This window comes from Nasonia vitripennis, chromosome 4 (assembly GCF_009193385.2).
Source record: "Nasonia vitripennis strain AsymCx chromosome 4, Nvit_psr_1.1, whole genome shotgun sequence".
In the NCBI taxonomy this organism is placed as follows: Eukaryota; Metazoa; Arthropoda; class Insecta; order Hymenoptera; family Pteromalidae; genus Nasonia; species Nasonia vitripennis.
In genome coordinates this window covers 1,068,973-1,085,083 of record NC_045760.1, presented here as the reverse complement: position 1 = coordinate 1,085,083, position 16,111 = coordinate 1,068,973, and the positions used below count along the sequence as shown (strand labels likewise).

Sequence of the window (16,111 nt, the reverse complement as noted above, 5' to 3'; positions counted from 1 at the left end):
TCTAATTAATGTGTGAATCTTTACAGGGATTCGTTAAACAATACAAAGAGTTTACTTGAGGTAGCTATTGTTAAATGGACGGAATATGAAGATCAATATTCTGAAGCTGCGGAATGGCTGACTCAAACCGAACAATTAGTTCAGAGTTTCAACAAATTACAAGATTGTTTAGAAGAAAAGAAAAATGTTCTAGAGCAATTCCAAGGACATCTTCAAACTTTGTTTGACTGGCAAAAGGAGCTGGATAGATTGAACATGAGAGCTCAAATGCTTTTGGAAACTTGTGCCGACACACGTATTTCAAACGCAGTTACGCAATTGACAACTAAATATAATGCTATTCTTTCGCTCGCTAAGGAAATCATGCGTCGTTTGGAGTTGCATTATCAGGAGCACCAACAACACAATACTTTGTATCAAGAATGTCAGGATTGGATCGATCGAACTCGAGACAAACTCAATGAATGTAAAGAAGTTCCAAACACCTTACCCGAGGTCAACAATAAATTACACACCTGCAAAATGATTCGACAAAGTTTGGAACAAGGCCAGAATAAGTTGCGTTATGCACTTGAACTGAAAGAAAAGGTTATTATGAATACTGAACAAAATGGAGCTGCAAAGATACAGGAAGATACGGAAAACTTGAAAGCTGACTTTGACAAGTTATTGATTGACGTCGAAGAAGCTAGGCAAAAACTTTCTGCTCGTGCTGGTGTACTGGAAGAACTTAATAAAATGCATAGGCTGATCGCTGATTGGCTAGAGGAAGTGGAAAGTAACGTGCACTTTGATGAAGTTTATCGCAATGATTTAAGCGAAAAACGAGCTCTATTAGAGAAATATAAAACAGTCCAAAGAGATATCCATGGTCACAATGAGAATGTAGAAAAATTAAGACTTCGATTGGCCGATGATTCTAATATTTCTAAAGGTCCGTACGACGCCACTATTGCTAAGTACGAAGAGCTTCGAAAACTAGTCGCTCAAAAGATTCAAAACCTGGAAAAACAAGTGAAGGATCATGAATTTTACCAACAAGCATTTAATGATGCATCTGACTGGGTAAAACGAGCTAAAGTCGATCTCCAACAATATAGCATTACTCACGGAGAAAAAGAAAATGTCATTGAAAGAGAAGGCAAAGTAAAACAGATGATATCGACTCTACCCAAAGGCCAATCTTTGATTTCTAAGGTCATCGAGACCAGCCAAGATGTTCTTTTAAATACTGGACCTGAAGGTCAGGATACGATCAATCACGATCTTGACCAATTACAAGCTGATTGGAACCACTTGCAATCTCAGTGCCAGGAAGCAGAAACGACACTTTCCAACTGTATTCTCACCTGGTCACAATTCACAACAGCACTAGAAAGCATGCAAAAGTGGATTGATCAATTCCAAAGAAAGATAAGTGCCGAACATACTAAAGAAAATAAAACTCCAGAAGATCTAACTAGATGCAAAAATTTGGTCGATGAAGCTATTCGTCAAAAACCCATTCTTGAAGATCTGAATGACAAATGCGAACTTTTAATGGAATTGAGTGCTTGTAACTGGGCAAGAGAAAAAACGGTTCAACTGCAATCCGCATACACCGCATTATTGACAGATGCTCAGAGTCTAGTTTCTAGAGTAGAGAAGAACTTGTCGGATCACACAGAGTTCTTAAAAGCCAAAAAGGAATTCGAAGACTGGTTACATACAGCTCACGGTTCGATTCAGGACTGCGTTGGTGTTGGAGATGTTGCTTGGGCACAGGATAAACTTCAAACTACAAAGCTTGTTGCTACAAGAATTACTGAGGGTCAACATTTACTCTCCACTTTACAAGCTGCTTTTGCCAAAGCAATCAATACTGCACTTCCTGAACAACAAGATCAGTTAAGAACGGACATGAGTGAACTGCGTTCCAGTTGGGAACAGCTCAGTATGGATCTTAATACTATTCAGGCTCAAGTTAAATCTGTACTGCACAGATGGGAAGATTTCTATGAAACCCGAGATCGCTTTGAGGAATGGCTCAACAAAACTGAAGAGTCTACTAAAATCTTGCCTGATACCAAAGGAGAACTTGGTGAAATGAAAACACTTCTTGAAAAGTATAAGCACGTGAAGGATGAGGTGCGAAACCGAAAATCAGATATAGACAATCTTATGAGCGAAGCTACCGAACTATCAAGCTGGGCTAAAGATAACACCACGCTCAACCAAGTGAAAGTATTATATGCTCGCTGGGAATCGTTGGATCAGCAAATCGATAAACAGAAAACTCTAATCGATGATGAAATGAAAGAATATAACGCATACCACGCTGCTCTGCAAGAAACTGAGAAATGGTTGCTACAGGTTTCTTTCCAACTAATGGCTCACAATTCTCGTTATATCGTTAGCAAAGAGCAAACGCTAGAACAAATAAAGCAACATCAAGCTTTGCTTGATGAAATTCGCAATTATGAAACCGTATTGGATGACTTAAAAACTAAAGGCCATAACCAGATCGAAAGATACGAAGCATTAAATTCATCAGTTAAACCAACTATTCTGACACAATTACAAAACGTACGTGATAGCTACAACTCACTGCTTAATACTGCACTGCAAATTGAGAATCGATTGAGTGAATCCCTCGCTAAATTCCAAGAGTATGAGAACACTCTGGAAAGTATTATGAAGAATTTGGAAGCGTACGAGCCAGAGGTTGCAAGGGAACAAGAAGCACCGCTTGATACATTGGAATCTGCAGAGGACAGCTTAGCATCTGCTAAAACGTTGTACAACAAGTTGCAAGGAGAGAAGGCTCGACTCGTCGCTGCTGTCGAAGCTTGCGAAGCCGCAGCTGCATGTGTCTCTAGACCAGGAAGCCCATTGGATGCTCCATCAGTCCAAATACCAGCTAAGGAGATGGAAGTTCGTAATCGTTTGGATGATCTCATCGATCAGGTATGTGATTTTCTGATGAATTGTCTGTTGTTTAATTAATATTAATGCTTCTTTATAATAATTTAATTATAATTTCACTTATTACTCGTTGTTTTTCACTGCTATTAATTTATCTATGCCACTTGAGCACGTTATGCATAATATGACTGCATCCACTACTTGTTTTTATTGTGTGCATGAATTTAGCGTACTGAACAGAGCGAAACGGACTCCTCTATACGCCTCAAAGCGCTTCTCGATGGCATCGAGCAAAATGGTTGCCTAGACAAACTAAACGATTTGTGTAAAAAGGTTTGCATAATTTGTTTTTGCTTTTATTTATTTAATGCTTTTCAATCGCGATTTTTTAAAGTGAGAATATCATTTTTTAGTTTTATAAACATAAAAATTTATTGTCATTCTAAATGTTATTTCAATGTGTAACCAGCTTATAAATGTTGTCTTTTGGAAAAATATCTAGAACTTAATACATATGACTGTATGAAACTCTTCAATACAAAATCAAAAAATTTTAGATGCAATCGCACTTGTCGAACGTGACCAAAGCCGTAAGCGAATTGGAAGAGCAAACGCGCCAGAAGAACGCTCTAATAACTTGGATAAACCAGCAACGAGCGTTATGCGCTGAGTGGAAATCGCGACCGGCAAAACTGCGCGCCGAGGCTGCACAGTCCGAACTGCAGGCAATGAATGACTTGTTGACGAATGTCGGTGACCGACGAAGTCGAGCCGAGGCCGAGTTTCTGATCCGTCCAGATGGACAAGACGCGGATATCGAGGAAGGATTAGATAAACTCGAAGCTGAGCTGATTGATGCCATTGCTGGAAAACAATCTGCTCAAGACCTAATTCAGAAGTACCGTAATGAGGTACACGATATTCACTCGTGGTTCGATGCTTTATCCAAGAAGGTGGACGTCATTGAGAAAGGAAATGGATTGACTATTGGACAAAAGATTGCATCTCTAAAAGAAATCACTTCTGAATTCGAAACGCAAGGTCCCGAAAGGTAAGATATATTGATGGTACAACCATATTTTTAACGTCACATAATTTTCAGATTAAAAAAAAATGAAATTCAATATTTCCAACAGGCTGGAGGATGTAAGGAAACTTGGTGATCAAGTTATGGATTCAGTCAGCAACTTGGACTCTCAACAGATCGAGGAACAGATCAAATCTGTCGAGCGAAGACACGGCGACATCAGCAAAAAGCTCCAGAGAAAGGCTCAAGTTCTGGAGACAACAGCTCAGGGTATCGAAGCTACGCGACGAGAAATCGAAGAAAATCGTGAATGGATCAGTGATAAAAGACGTGTCGCCCGTAGTTCAGAACCTCTGGGCTACGAAAGCCGACAAGCTGAAGAAAGACTATTGGCTCTGAAGGGCTTACTCAAGGAAGCAGAGGCAAAGCAAGTTCTAACCGATTCATTGGAGAAGCGTGTTGGTAACATGACCAATGAGCTCGAGGCCAGTGAACAACAACAGCTTGAACAGGAGGTGAAGGCTCTACGAGTAGAGCAGGCTGAGCTTTGCTCTATCCTTAGAGAGGAGATCTCCGCTGCAACGGCTGCAGCTGAAACTAGACGAAAACTGGAGAATGATTTGGAGAAGGCCAGGTTGTGGATAAAGTCAACAAGTAATGATTTGAAGAAGCTGAGTGGTTATCTTCCTTTGAAGGCTTCCAAGGTCGAGGAAGACATTGCACAGCACAATACTTTGACATCTGAGATCAGACGATTTAGCGAGGGTATGCTAAAGGAACTGTTGAAACATGGTAATGCGATGTTGAGAGAATGCAATGACGAAGATCGTGACAGGTTACAAGCTCTTTTGGACAAGGTCAACGACGAATACCATGATCTGCAAAAAGAGGCGCACGAAAAACAAGCAGCACTTGCCGATCTTTTGCAAGGAAGAAAGGCCTTCGAGAGTGAAATGGACAAGTGCCAACGCTGGATCAACGAAGCTGAAGTGGCTACGTCATCCGAAATTCGTACTTCCAGTATTGATGTACTTCGCGAACAACTTGCGAAGGTAAGGTCCATTAATTCTATATAGTATATTATCGAGTACAAAATATTATTTTCCCTTACAGTATGACAGATTGAAGAAAGAAGCCAAAGAATATGCCGACGACATCGAGAAGATTGTGCAGCAGGGTAAATCGATTCTACCAACGATAAGCGACGCCGATAAGCTGGAACTCAGTGAACTGTTGAAGAACATGAAAGAAGCTCACAGTCGCGTCTCAGGTGTCATCAATGAACGCGCAGCCGCCCTCCAGAAGAGCATCGACGAGGCAGAGGAAGTAGCGGCTCGTGTTGCGGAGGCCGTCCAATTTATGACCGACATTCAGCAAGAACTCCAGGAGTTGAACAAACCAATCGGTTCACGAGTTGAAGATGTCGAGGGAATGCTAGCTGCTTACGAGAGAATCTTGAACGATCTTAAAGCCAACAAGGCCAAACTTTCGGATCTTCAATCGGTGAACGTCGGTGACTTGCACGGCGTTGTAGCTCAGCAGGACGATTTGATCCGAGCTCTCGAAGCTCAAATAGCAAAACTCCGCCAATTACTTCTGTTGAGACAGCAGTTCATCGCCCTGGTTACCGAGATCATGACTTTTATCGCTAAGTATACGGAGATCGTACGCGACATAGAACAAGGCGGGCAAACCACCGAGGAGAAGATCAAGAAGTACGAGGATGTCATCAGCAAGATCCAAGAGTGCGAGGCCACTTTGGCTAGCGCTACAGATAAGGGCCAGCAAATAGCTGCTGAAGGTTCTACTGCTGACAGGAACAACATCACAGAGCAGCTCCAATCCCTGAAGCAACAACTCCAGACATTGAGACGCGCTGTAGAACACCAACGAGAGCAGCATGAACTTGCAGCTGCGGAGCACAGAAGACTAGCCAACGAACTTGCCGACATTCTCGACTACCTCGAGGGCAAAGAGAAGGAGGTAAAGACTCGCCCACTTCTAGACAGACACGCCGAAAGCGTCGAGACCGAGCTCAAGAAGCACAAAGATTTATGCGATGGCGTGAACGAGTACCTAGACAAGATCAGAGAACTGAAGGAGTCGGTCAAACACGAGGACGGCATGCCAGGTTCGCTGAAGGAAATGTTCAGTGAAGCCATGTCGCTGTTGTCATCTCTGCCAAGAGAAATGGAGGAACGCGAGAACTACCTGGAAAGCAACATGCAAATGAGAGTGGATTATGCTGCTCTTACCGAAAAACTGCGCAACTGGGTACACGAGGCCGAGATCCGACTGGAGAGCGACAAGGAGGGTCTTGATTTTGAAAACATCCTCAGTGACTTGGAAGAACACAAGGTAATGTTTCTATGATTTTAAACTTTCACAATTAAATAATTCGTGAATAAAAAACCGGTAACCTTATGCCTGCATAATAGCCCGGGCACACTCGACTAATTTTAGAACGAACTAACCATCTCAGTCGAAAATTAATGCAATAAATCATATCTGCCCGCAGATTTACTTCAGTAGCGAAGCCTCGATTCGGGAGCTCGTTTCCCAGCAAATACAGCAGGCGGCCGATAAGATCTGGCCGTCCCTAAGCGCATCCGAGCAGGAAGAGTTGAGTGCGGAGCAGCAGCAGCACACGCAACTGCTAAAGAACACGCTAAACACCGCGAAATCGCAACGCGCTAGGCTCGAACAGGGTGCGGAAATGTGGCGGGATTTCGCTCAGACGCTGGAGCGCGTCAAGGCAGTCATCGCTAGAACCAGATTCACCGATGAACCCGTTACGACTTTGGCTGGATTGCAGTTCAATATACAGAAGATCACCCATGCTCTCAATGATATTCAGGTGATTACTTTTTGGAGTTTAGTTTGAAAATTTGAAAATACGATTGGATTTAAAAACGTTTGCTTCGGTGATTTCAGAATCAACAATACGAGCTAGACCTGTTGAACGAACGCGGTAAAGAGGTCTTGCGCCAGGCTGATGCCTCTAACAAGACGAAAATCGAGTTTCAGCTAACTGAGATCGGTTCTGAGTGGCGCGAGCTTGTATCAGGACTCGAGGGTCGTCGTGACGCTCTCGAAGCCCTTTCCAAGCACTGGGAGGATCTTGAGTCAAAATGGTCGAGCACTGAGACCAAACTAAACGCAATCGAAGAGCGCAGCAAGCTTGTCGATACCGTCGTACGATCAAAGCAACACCTTTTGGACACCATTAAAACACTTGACGTAAGCATTATATTCTACTAATAAAAATATTAAATTTTTAGAAAAAAAAATTAGGCAATATTATTTATTAAAAAAATTAAGAACAAAATTAAGAAAAAAATTAAAAGTTAAAAAGCTAGTATCCAAACAATCTTCATTGGCTTTATCGGTTCGGTCCTCTAAAAAAGTTAGTACAATTATCGAATCAATCGCTTTGAGAAGGTTAAATAACGAGCGTGCCAACTCGTACGGACGGGTACTAGCCCAACAGCGGTATTCTCAACTCTCCCAAGCGTGACCTGGCTGATTTATACCAGCCGAACGTATGAGGGTAACTACCTGCCCTCCAACTTTTTGCACGTGTACGGATTCTTCGCACTTCGTCGATTTGCTCGTAACATCGTGCCAAAACAGCTGTTAGCACCATTTTCTAAACAATAACAAATATACGTAATTCAAAATAGTAGAGGTTACGTTATAATTTGTTGATGAAAGCTATCTGAAGAACGAAATTATTCTTGCTTGTTAACAGGAGCTAACGTCCGAGGCCGAGACTCTAAAGTCCGACGCAGACGAGGTGAGAGATCTGGCAGGACCCGTTCTCTCGTATCTGGCAGCCTTCACCGAGCCTCCTGCACGTGCTCTCGAAGAGCGCATAGAAAAACTTAGCAAAGCCGTCGACACGTGAGTCGAAAATCTTTATACTATATCTCTTGATTCTTTATCGCGATTCTCGTTCCAGCGGCGGAGCTCGTGATTGAGCAACCGAATTAGAAAAAAAAAATAGGTCGGAAAGTTAGGAGTTGATCCCCTCCTGATGAATATTTTTCGAGGATTTCTCTATAAATCGAAGACGGTGTTATTGGATTTAGAGAATTTATGATATCGCTATAGCATTTATTTTAGGTCTATATTATTTTTTAGATTTTTAGATGCACTGCTTTTTTTTATTTTTTTTTTTTAATTGTATCATGCATTATTTTCGGTTTGTACAGACGAGGAATTTCCTGGCTAAATATTTGAATCTAAATTAGTTTCTCCCAATTTTGCGTAAATTACTTAATGTTTTGTTGTATATTCACAAATAAGTATACTCCCTTGTATATAGAGCTGACGTCTATAATTACACTCCTTAAAATATTAGACATAGGTTTCTGCAAAATATTGCAGACGAACGTAATATCTAGTCAACGAATTTTGCATGTGCATGCCGTTTGGAGTGGCTTTCGCTTTATCCTTATTTCCAAACATGATTTCTATATTATTTATTTTTTATCATGATGTACATAGTTATATGATTTATATATTTTATCTACATATTTACTTTCGTTATACGATTATTATTGTCATAATACATATCTCTTTATTAAACATATAATCATCGTCGTACCTTCTCTGATGTAATAAAAAACATTGGGCGACGCAACGGATATTTATAGGACCGAAATGTTGATAAATATAGCATCAGTAGCAGGCGATTAAGCCTATGCACTAGAATGATAATAGTAGCTATAGAGTCGGCAAAATATGCGCGTCTTCATACCAGAAGCGGTACAATGATCGAATTAGATTTGGCATTACGAAGCGACCGAGGCACATTCGGTCAAGTAATCGCTCATCAGTCAAAACTGCTTTTCTTCTCATTATGCTGAACTCATCGACAATTTTAACAGAAGACCAGAACGCCACAAAGTTGCAGCGTTTGTCTTGTGCCTCACTGCCTAAATTTAGCCACTGTTATGAAATGTCTCGAACAATATGTCTGCTGGTCCGAAAAGAATGGCGATGATTACATTTTCTCCGGCTATGTAAACACATTCTCTTGAATGCGTCGTCAGTGCAAAGCAAACGTTGTTAGCGTTATAAAAATTTATTTTCACCAAACTTCGCATGAGTTGAAAAAAGGCGATAAAAAATTGAAGTGCACATTCAGTTTTGCCAAGAGTAATTTTAGCGGTAGGCAATTGCCAAATTAGCACTAGTTTTACTCAGCACATGAGCCGTTTGCTCAACCAACGGCGCACAATTCGTTTGGCAGTGCACGTCAACTATTTATATATAAAACGAAATCATTAACGATGTTGTCTCCCGTAACTGAGAGAGAAGAAGAATAGTCATGAAATACCGCGGTTACGCTTTGATTCATAGTCATCGTTAATCGCTGTAACGCTGAATAGATCAGGTGCATACGAATTAACAACATTGAATACCGCGAAGTAAAAAGTATATTCGAAGCAGGCGATTGCGTTGAAATGTCTTATGCAAATTTTGTCATAAATGCGAATGCTAACAGCGACAAGTAGTCTTCGGCAATACCGACGCTGATTCAGCGTCGTGTGAAGGGGAACAAAAATCGTGTACGTCATTTTAAAAAACCACATTTTCCTGAACGTTGTCATAAGAGGTCAAGCTCAACCGATATAATTCTTTCTACTCGATTAGCGGAATTAGCAATGCGGATTACAAAACTCTCTACGATTTTAACCATGACATCATAGCGCGACAAGAGTCAACCTTATGACATTCTTCGGCCGCGATGGATTATGAATCCCATAGACGATTCCGCTAAGAGTATAGAAACGACTGCCAATACGGTATCCCCCCCCCCCCCCCCCGATAAAAACTGCAGCACACGTGTACCACCTCTCTCTCTCTCTCTCTCTCTCTCTCTCTCTCTCTCTCTCTCTCTCTCTCTCTCCCATTAACTCGTTAAATCGATAAACTGTGTATTCCAGCCCCTTCCGCGAGCGCGGCTATGTAGACCGGCTCGGAAACATCTGCGTGTGCAACGCTCGCGCTACGTCATTATCAAATCCGCCGAGTGACGCAACTTATACACTGTAAACAGAAAAACGGCCGACGCGAGGTCGGCTTCGCGCTGCCGCTATTAACTTCGCGACGCGGGACCATGGCATTCGTGTTCCCTCCTATGACCGATTTCTCATTCTTCCGCGGGGAACCGGCACACGCCGCCGTCGCCGATTCAGTCGTCTTCGATCCATCGGAGCTTGAACGCGCGCGCGCGCCTCCGCGAACGTTTTGCCGAGTTTGTGGAGGGAAACGAGCGGTTTTCGCGAGTGAATAGTGCTTGCACTGTGCGGACTGTGATAAAAGTTTTTTATTGATAGCTTCTAACGTAGGTCTTTCCGGAGAATTTTTTTATCGTCGCGAAGCGGATGCGTGCGTGGATTGTTTTAGAGTCAGTGCAGTAGTTTAGTGGTTTTGTATTTTTTTCTATGGTTATGATAAGTTGGATTATCGAGAATAGCGATGTAAGCGTTTGACTTCGCAATCACCATGATCCTACAAGGTGAGCTTCCGTTTCGGCGCTTTTTCTATTCATTATAGTCCAATCTGAAATGAAACGAACCGGTAGTAAAACTGTATCGATTATTGCGTTGAGCAGATAACATTTTTCATTTTCATTTATACCTGTCAATAATCGAAGATAACGCACACAATAAAACACAATGCTTCTGTGTTACTACAACGTTCTATTCAATAATACAAATCATTTCCGTTAATATTATATAGCTAACTCTATAAAGCTTTTTGATTTTCGGATGAATGGATTCCCGTTCGTAACAACACACACACACACACTGTTCATCGCGAATACTACAATGGATAGTTCGATGTCCGCGCGCGGTCTTACGGATTAGATTCTCATGTCGATTCAAGATTTTATAAATAGATTCACCGGCAATGTTGTTCGACGCTGGTGCGTCTAAGACTTTGTGAAAAGGCGAACTGTGAAAGTAGCGCTCAATTTCCTGAAACTTAATAATAAGTAAACATTATTCATTTGATGGTAATTAAACCGGTGTACCCCATACGATCTCTTATAAATATCGCCAATCTCGACAAAAATCTACGCACATCGTTCTGCCAACAAAAGATGGTTTTCGCGCAAAGTCTCTCGCGTTAGAGGCACGCAAAATATCCGAGGGCAGAGCGCGAAGCAGAGGAGAAAGAAAGAAAGCAAGCGAGCTGGCGAGTGCGCTAGAGAGAGAGAGAGAGAGAGAGAGAGAGAGAGAGCTTCGAAGACGTTATTCTTAGTAGCGGGCACGTAGAGAGAGAGAGTCAAGCCGCATGCGTCGCAGCGGCGCGGCAGCAGCCCGGTCGTCGCGGGCCAAAAGCAAGCGTCGAGAATCGCGCACCGACCTCCCGCGCCTCTTCTCTCTCTGTCTCAATACGTTTCGAACCGCGAAGCGCAGCTGCTTTGGCTCGATTAGTGCCGCGCCGTACTGTTGTCCGATTTTTCTTCACTATCCATCTCGATTTCGATTCTCTTAAACGCAACATTCATTTTTCCGGGACGTAATAAACATCGACGCACGATATAAAGAGCTGAACAACAGGTGAGATTATAGGAAGAATTCGTTGAAGTTTTCGCGAGCCGAGATTAATCCGGAGTAACGGGATGAGGAAGTTCGGCACGTGATAAAGTTTGTTTGATCGAGCAGTGCCGTCTATAAGTGCGTCCATACCGTGCGTAAAATTCTATCGCTTTGGTATGTGTAAACAACGTTCCGCCCGTTACGCAATTCAATCGCGCTTATAAATAAATACTCGCTAACAAACGCGCGTGTGCGGGCTGAAGATTCAAAGTGAATACCAACGATTCGTCGGTAATCCTCATAGCTTCGCTCGCGGTTTCTGTAATCCACGAGCAGGAAAAAAAATGTGGCACGCGCCGGTTTCATATTGTACACCACTCGGTCATCCGTGATGTCGTCCCGGATCGAAACGCGACATTGACATCCACGGAGCTTTCGCTCGGGTCCTCCTCTGCTCTTTTCACGCCATTTCGTCGTCCCGGCGGCCGCCGGCTACTTTTAGCCCCCTGAAGCTAATGCGCGCGTGCCGTAATCGCGGTGATGTCACCCGTGCGAAAAGAAACATGTGTCGCCGACGGCCGAATTTACGCGAGGTGTTTGATAAATTTTTTTTTCACTTCGCTACTTGGAAGCTGTAGGTCGCGAGTGATGTCACTCGGAGAATTCATGACTGTTAATTAGAATATCGAGAGGCTCGCGTTTGAGAAATAGCCGTATTTTCAACCGATGCATGTATAAACGATGCCTATGCTCGGGCGTACACGAAATAACGCGAAATCGTTCGGAGATAAATAGAGAGATTCTCGATGTTGCTACTAGTCAACTGACGAATATACCCGTCGGCTATACATAGTAGACCGGACTATAATTATACTTGCACTCTTGAAACTAAAATAACGTTTTGTCACTCAGTCTCCTAACCGGTCCATCCATCCGAAGCTAACCAGCAGTAGTCGGAGACGCAAACGAACAATCAAAGATAACCGAGTCTGAATAAACAATTCGTAGCCTTGAACTTGATCTTGCCTTCGCTGCATCGACCCTCCCTAAACCACGCCGATTTCACCACCGGCGAGTATCCGATCGAAGGGAGCATAGAAAATCGCCACAAGCTCCCTGCTCGCAGAGGCGAGTTTCGCGCGTCGCAGCGCTAAAATACGAAGGCGGCGCGTCGGCCCCAGTTCCGTCTACTTTTAGCCAAGGCCTTAGCGTCGTCGGCCGGCCAGGAGTCCGCGCCGGGATTCAAGCCATCTCTCTCGCTCGCTTACTCGCGCGACACGCATTTCCGATTCTAAATCCGTATACTGTGTCGGCGTGCTTTCGCTCGGCGGCAGCGGCGACCACGTGAAAATCGAAAAGAGACGCCGCCACCGGCAAAATAAGACGCTATTAGCGCTGGCCCTGGCCCGTGAAGCTAATTGAATTTTTGGGCTGATTGACGAGACGATCTCATGTATAAACCGAGCTGTCAGTTTCGTTCGCGGGGACAACGCGTTGATATTTCGTTTTGTACATGAATTAGACCATACCACCTAAGTACACCTAAGGTTTTATAAACACAGAAGCAATAGAAACAATACCCACCGACCCCTTCCAGACTCGTCAGCCTGCTGCGCTCCAAGTCGGAAAAGTCGAGCGAGGACCTGCGCAGTTTGCGCCTCGTCGAGGAGGTGATAGAGCGGCACCGCGAGCGCCTCGAATCCATCGGCGCGCGCATCGGCCAGTTCCACGTGCACGGCGCCGATCAGGCGGTGATCGAGCGCGAGCTTGCCGATCTCGGTGCGGAGCTCGACGAGGAGCTCGAGGCCCTTCGGGAATTCTCGGGAGACACTAAGGCGCGGTACCAAGCCAGCCAGCAGCTGGTGCCGATCGACGTTGCCCAGAAGCTAGCTGCCCTCGAGCTGCAGGCGGAAGACACGAGCCAAGCCATGGAGGAGAAGCAGCGCGAGCAGAAGCGCGCCAAGACCACGAGGACCGACTACCTCGCGGACGTCGACGAGCTGCAAGCATGGATGCGCGAGGCCGAGCTCAAGGTCCAGGACCGGTCGTGCGAGCCCTCCAAGATGATGGAGAACCTGCGCCAGATCCAGACCGAACTGGCGCCCATGTCCGACAAGCTCGAGCGACTGACCAAGAACGGCAAGTCCATCGCGGAGAACACGAGGGATGAGGCCGAGAAGGAGATGGTCGGCAGCACCGTGGCCAATCTGACCGAACAGCTGGCTCAGGTCAAGGCCTGGCTGGAGGAAAAGAAACAACAGGTCGGCGACACCCTCGACGCCTGGCAGCGGTTCCTCGCGCTCCTCGAGGCTGTGAAGGCCTGGACCGCGGAGAAGCGCGTCTTCTTGGCCGAACCGTTGAAACTAGCTAGTCTCAATCAGGCGCGTCAGAGGCTACACGAGTACTCGGTAGGTTATCCGCTATGATCGCGCGAGTGGCGAGCTTTCCGTCGCGCGATGCGGAAGGTCCGCCACTCGACTACTCGGCGAGTCGTGTTCTAACATTGCAAACTTCTCCCAGACCGCGGTAAAGAGCTGCAAGCAGGTGAACAAGAATCTGAGCGACATGGGCCGCGAACTGGAGGGCATCGGTCAGGTAACCAGCGTTGGCGACTTGCCCCTCAAGCTCACGGAAGCGGAAGAGGCTAAGGTCGAAGTGGAGGGTCAGCTGTTGGAGAGGGTTCGTTGACCGATAGTCGATAGTCTTACCGCGCGAAATTCGACCGCGAACGCTCTGCAACTTGTTGACTGATTTTACAGAACGCGCTACTGCAAGAGACGAGCGAAGAGTGGGAGCAGTGCGAGCGCAAGATGAAGGACGTCAAGGTCTGGATGGAGAAGGCCCGACAGAACCTGGAGTCGCCGCAGAACAAGAAGAAACCGCTGCGCGACCAACACGCGATCCGCGAAAAGATGCTAAGCGACGTGGCGATACAGAAGACCAAGATCGCCATGAGCGTGGAGAAGCTGCAGGTGCACTTCCGATCGGGCATCGGTGGCGACAGCCGCGTCGTCGAAGCCGCGGACGAGATACTTGCCGAGCTCGACGTTCTCAACGAGACCTTTAAAGAGCAGACTGCTTCCCTCGAAGCCTGTCTCGCTCAGCTAGATCAGTACCAGCAGGTTAGGACTCTGTCGAGGACACGAAGAATTTCTTCGCTCGTGGATTTGTTTATGTCAGTTCGGAAGACACGTGATTTCGATGCGATCGTTAGTCCCTCGACTGGGATAGATAAATGCACGGGGGGAAATTCTTCGGTCTTCGAGTGACGACGAGATCGTTAATGAAGGATATGTATTATGACGCGGCATGTTAAATCTGTTCACAGGAGATACAGCAGCTCCGTCAGCAAATCGTGCAAGTCGAGCAGCAGCTGAGGACGGTTCTCAGCCCAACGTATTTGCCGAACGACAGAGAAAAGGCGCTGCAAGAACAACAGGTAGGTTGTCGAATCTTATTACTCCCCCACCACTTTCTCTCTCTCTCTCTCACCTGCACTGTGCGCTATATAGAACAGCAATTGATTTGTACATATAATAGTTCAAATGGATACCAACTCAAGACCACCACCAACATGTTGTGATTAAAAGCATACAACGTTTTTCACATTGCCAGTGACTTATGCGTTTATTATATATCAAAGTTATTAATACGTCGATGAGTGGACAACAATTTTTGTTTTCTTTCTGCTTTTCGAAATCGCATATCGACACTCTATACCATAAACATTCATTTTGTTCTCTTTTTCTTTTTAATTTATTAAGAACAAAAAGATCGCTTTTTTCAAGTACTTTCCAACGCATTTATTTTATTACATGAAGATCAAGCATCATGTTGCTTTGGAAATCAATGGTGGATGGTTAATTTTAATTCAACGAATTCATACACGATTTTACTTTTATTTTTTATTACGTTCAAAATTTACTGGTGGTAGATTTGCTTTCTGGGTGTTGGTTGGTATCTTTATTTTATTTCTGGTGTTGCGTATTGTTCTCACTTCTTACACCTAGCTTTAAGTTATCTTCCTTACTTTCATACTGTTATCATTTCGAGGGGTAACTTGATTTTGCTTGTTTGTGTTGGCATTATGTATTTGTTTGTGAATTGACTCGTATAAAATTAATTAATATCATATGTCGAACTTAATTCTTTCCGTAGCCTACGTTTCTACTTTCTTTGATTCTATGTACGTTGTAAATATTACTTTAAGCAGCACAATACTTTCTGTACATTTGCACAATCATATTATAAGTAATTTTTAGTTAGTAATTTCCATTACTTTATTATTATTATTATTATGATTATTATCAATATAACGGAATCGTATGGAAACGAACTTAACATCGACATCAAGCGTCAAATTAAATTTATTCACAGCAGCTCAAATGTAGCTAAATCAAGTCAACTTTCTTGGATTAGACAAACACGAAATATTTTAACTATTCGTGACGACGCCGCCTTAGGACGGCAATGCGAAGTCATTGCATAATAAATATGCGATTAATAATTTTTTTTAGTCTTTAATTTTACGTTTGTCAACTAGCTGTTCATTTATGACTTTTGTTTGCTGCATTCCTTCTCTCCACTCACACACAAACACACATACGTCCTTCGACTACAT

General features: G+C 44.0%; 1 protein-coding gene across 14 annotated transcripts in view; it reads left to right on the top strand.

Moving 5' to 3' along the window:
- Window positions 1–16,111, top strand: part of LOC100123208 (nesprin-1) — a 98,187-nt gene that overhangs the window by 42,933 nt on the left and 39,143 nt on the right. For 10 of the 14 annotated variants that reach the window (XM_032599912.1, XM_016984956.3, XM_016984955.3 and 7 more), the window contains 12 exons: window positions 27–2,946; window positions 3,133–3,237; window positions 3,462–3,955; window positions 4,041–4,983; window positions 5,045–6,289; window positions 6,450–6,788; window positions 6,866–7,171; window positions 7,683–7,834; window positions 13,088–13,898; window positions 14,011–14,169; window positions 14,250–14,612; window positions 14,819–14,929. In XM_032599912.1, the coding sequence (XP_032455803.1) occupies window positions 27–2,946; window positions 3,133–3,237; window positions 3,462–3,955; window positions 4,041–4,983; window positions 5,045–6,289; window positions 6,450–6,788; window positions 6,866–7,171; window positions 7,683–7,834; window positions 13,088–13,898; window positions 14,011–14,169; window positions 14,250–14,612; window positions 14,819–14,929 (7,948 nt within the window). Of the gene's footprint in view, window positions 1–26; window positions 2,947–3,132; window positions 3,238–3,461; window positions 3,956–4,040; window positions 4,984–5,044; window positions 6,290–6,449; window positions 6,789–6,865; window positions 7,172–7,682; window positions 7,835–10,001; window positions 10,461–11,233; window positions 11,512–13,087; window positions 13,899–14,010; window positions 14,170–14,249; window positions 14,613–14,818; window positions 14,930–16,111 lie in introns of those variants that run through there. The other 4 variants (XM_031929345.2, XM_016984964.3, XM_032599916.1 and 1 more) reach the window with 3 other exon arrangements.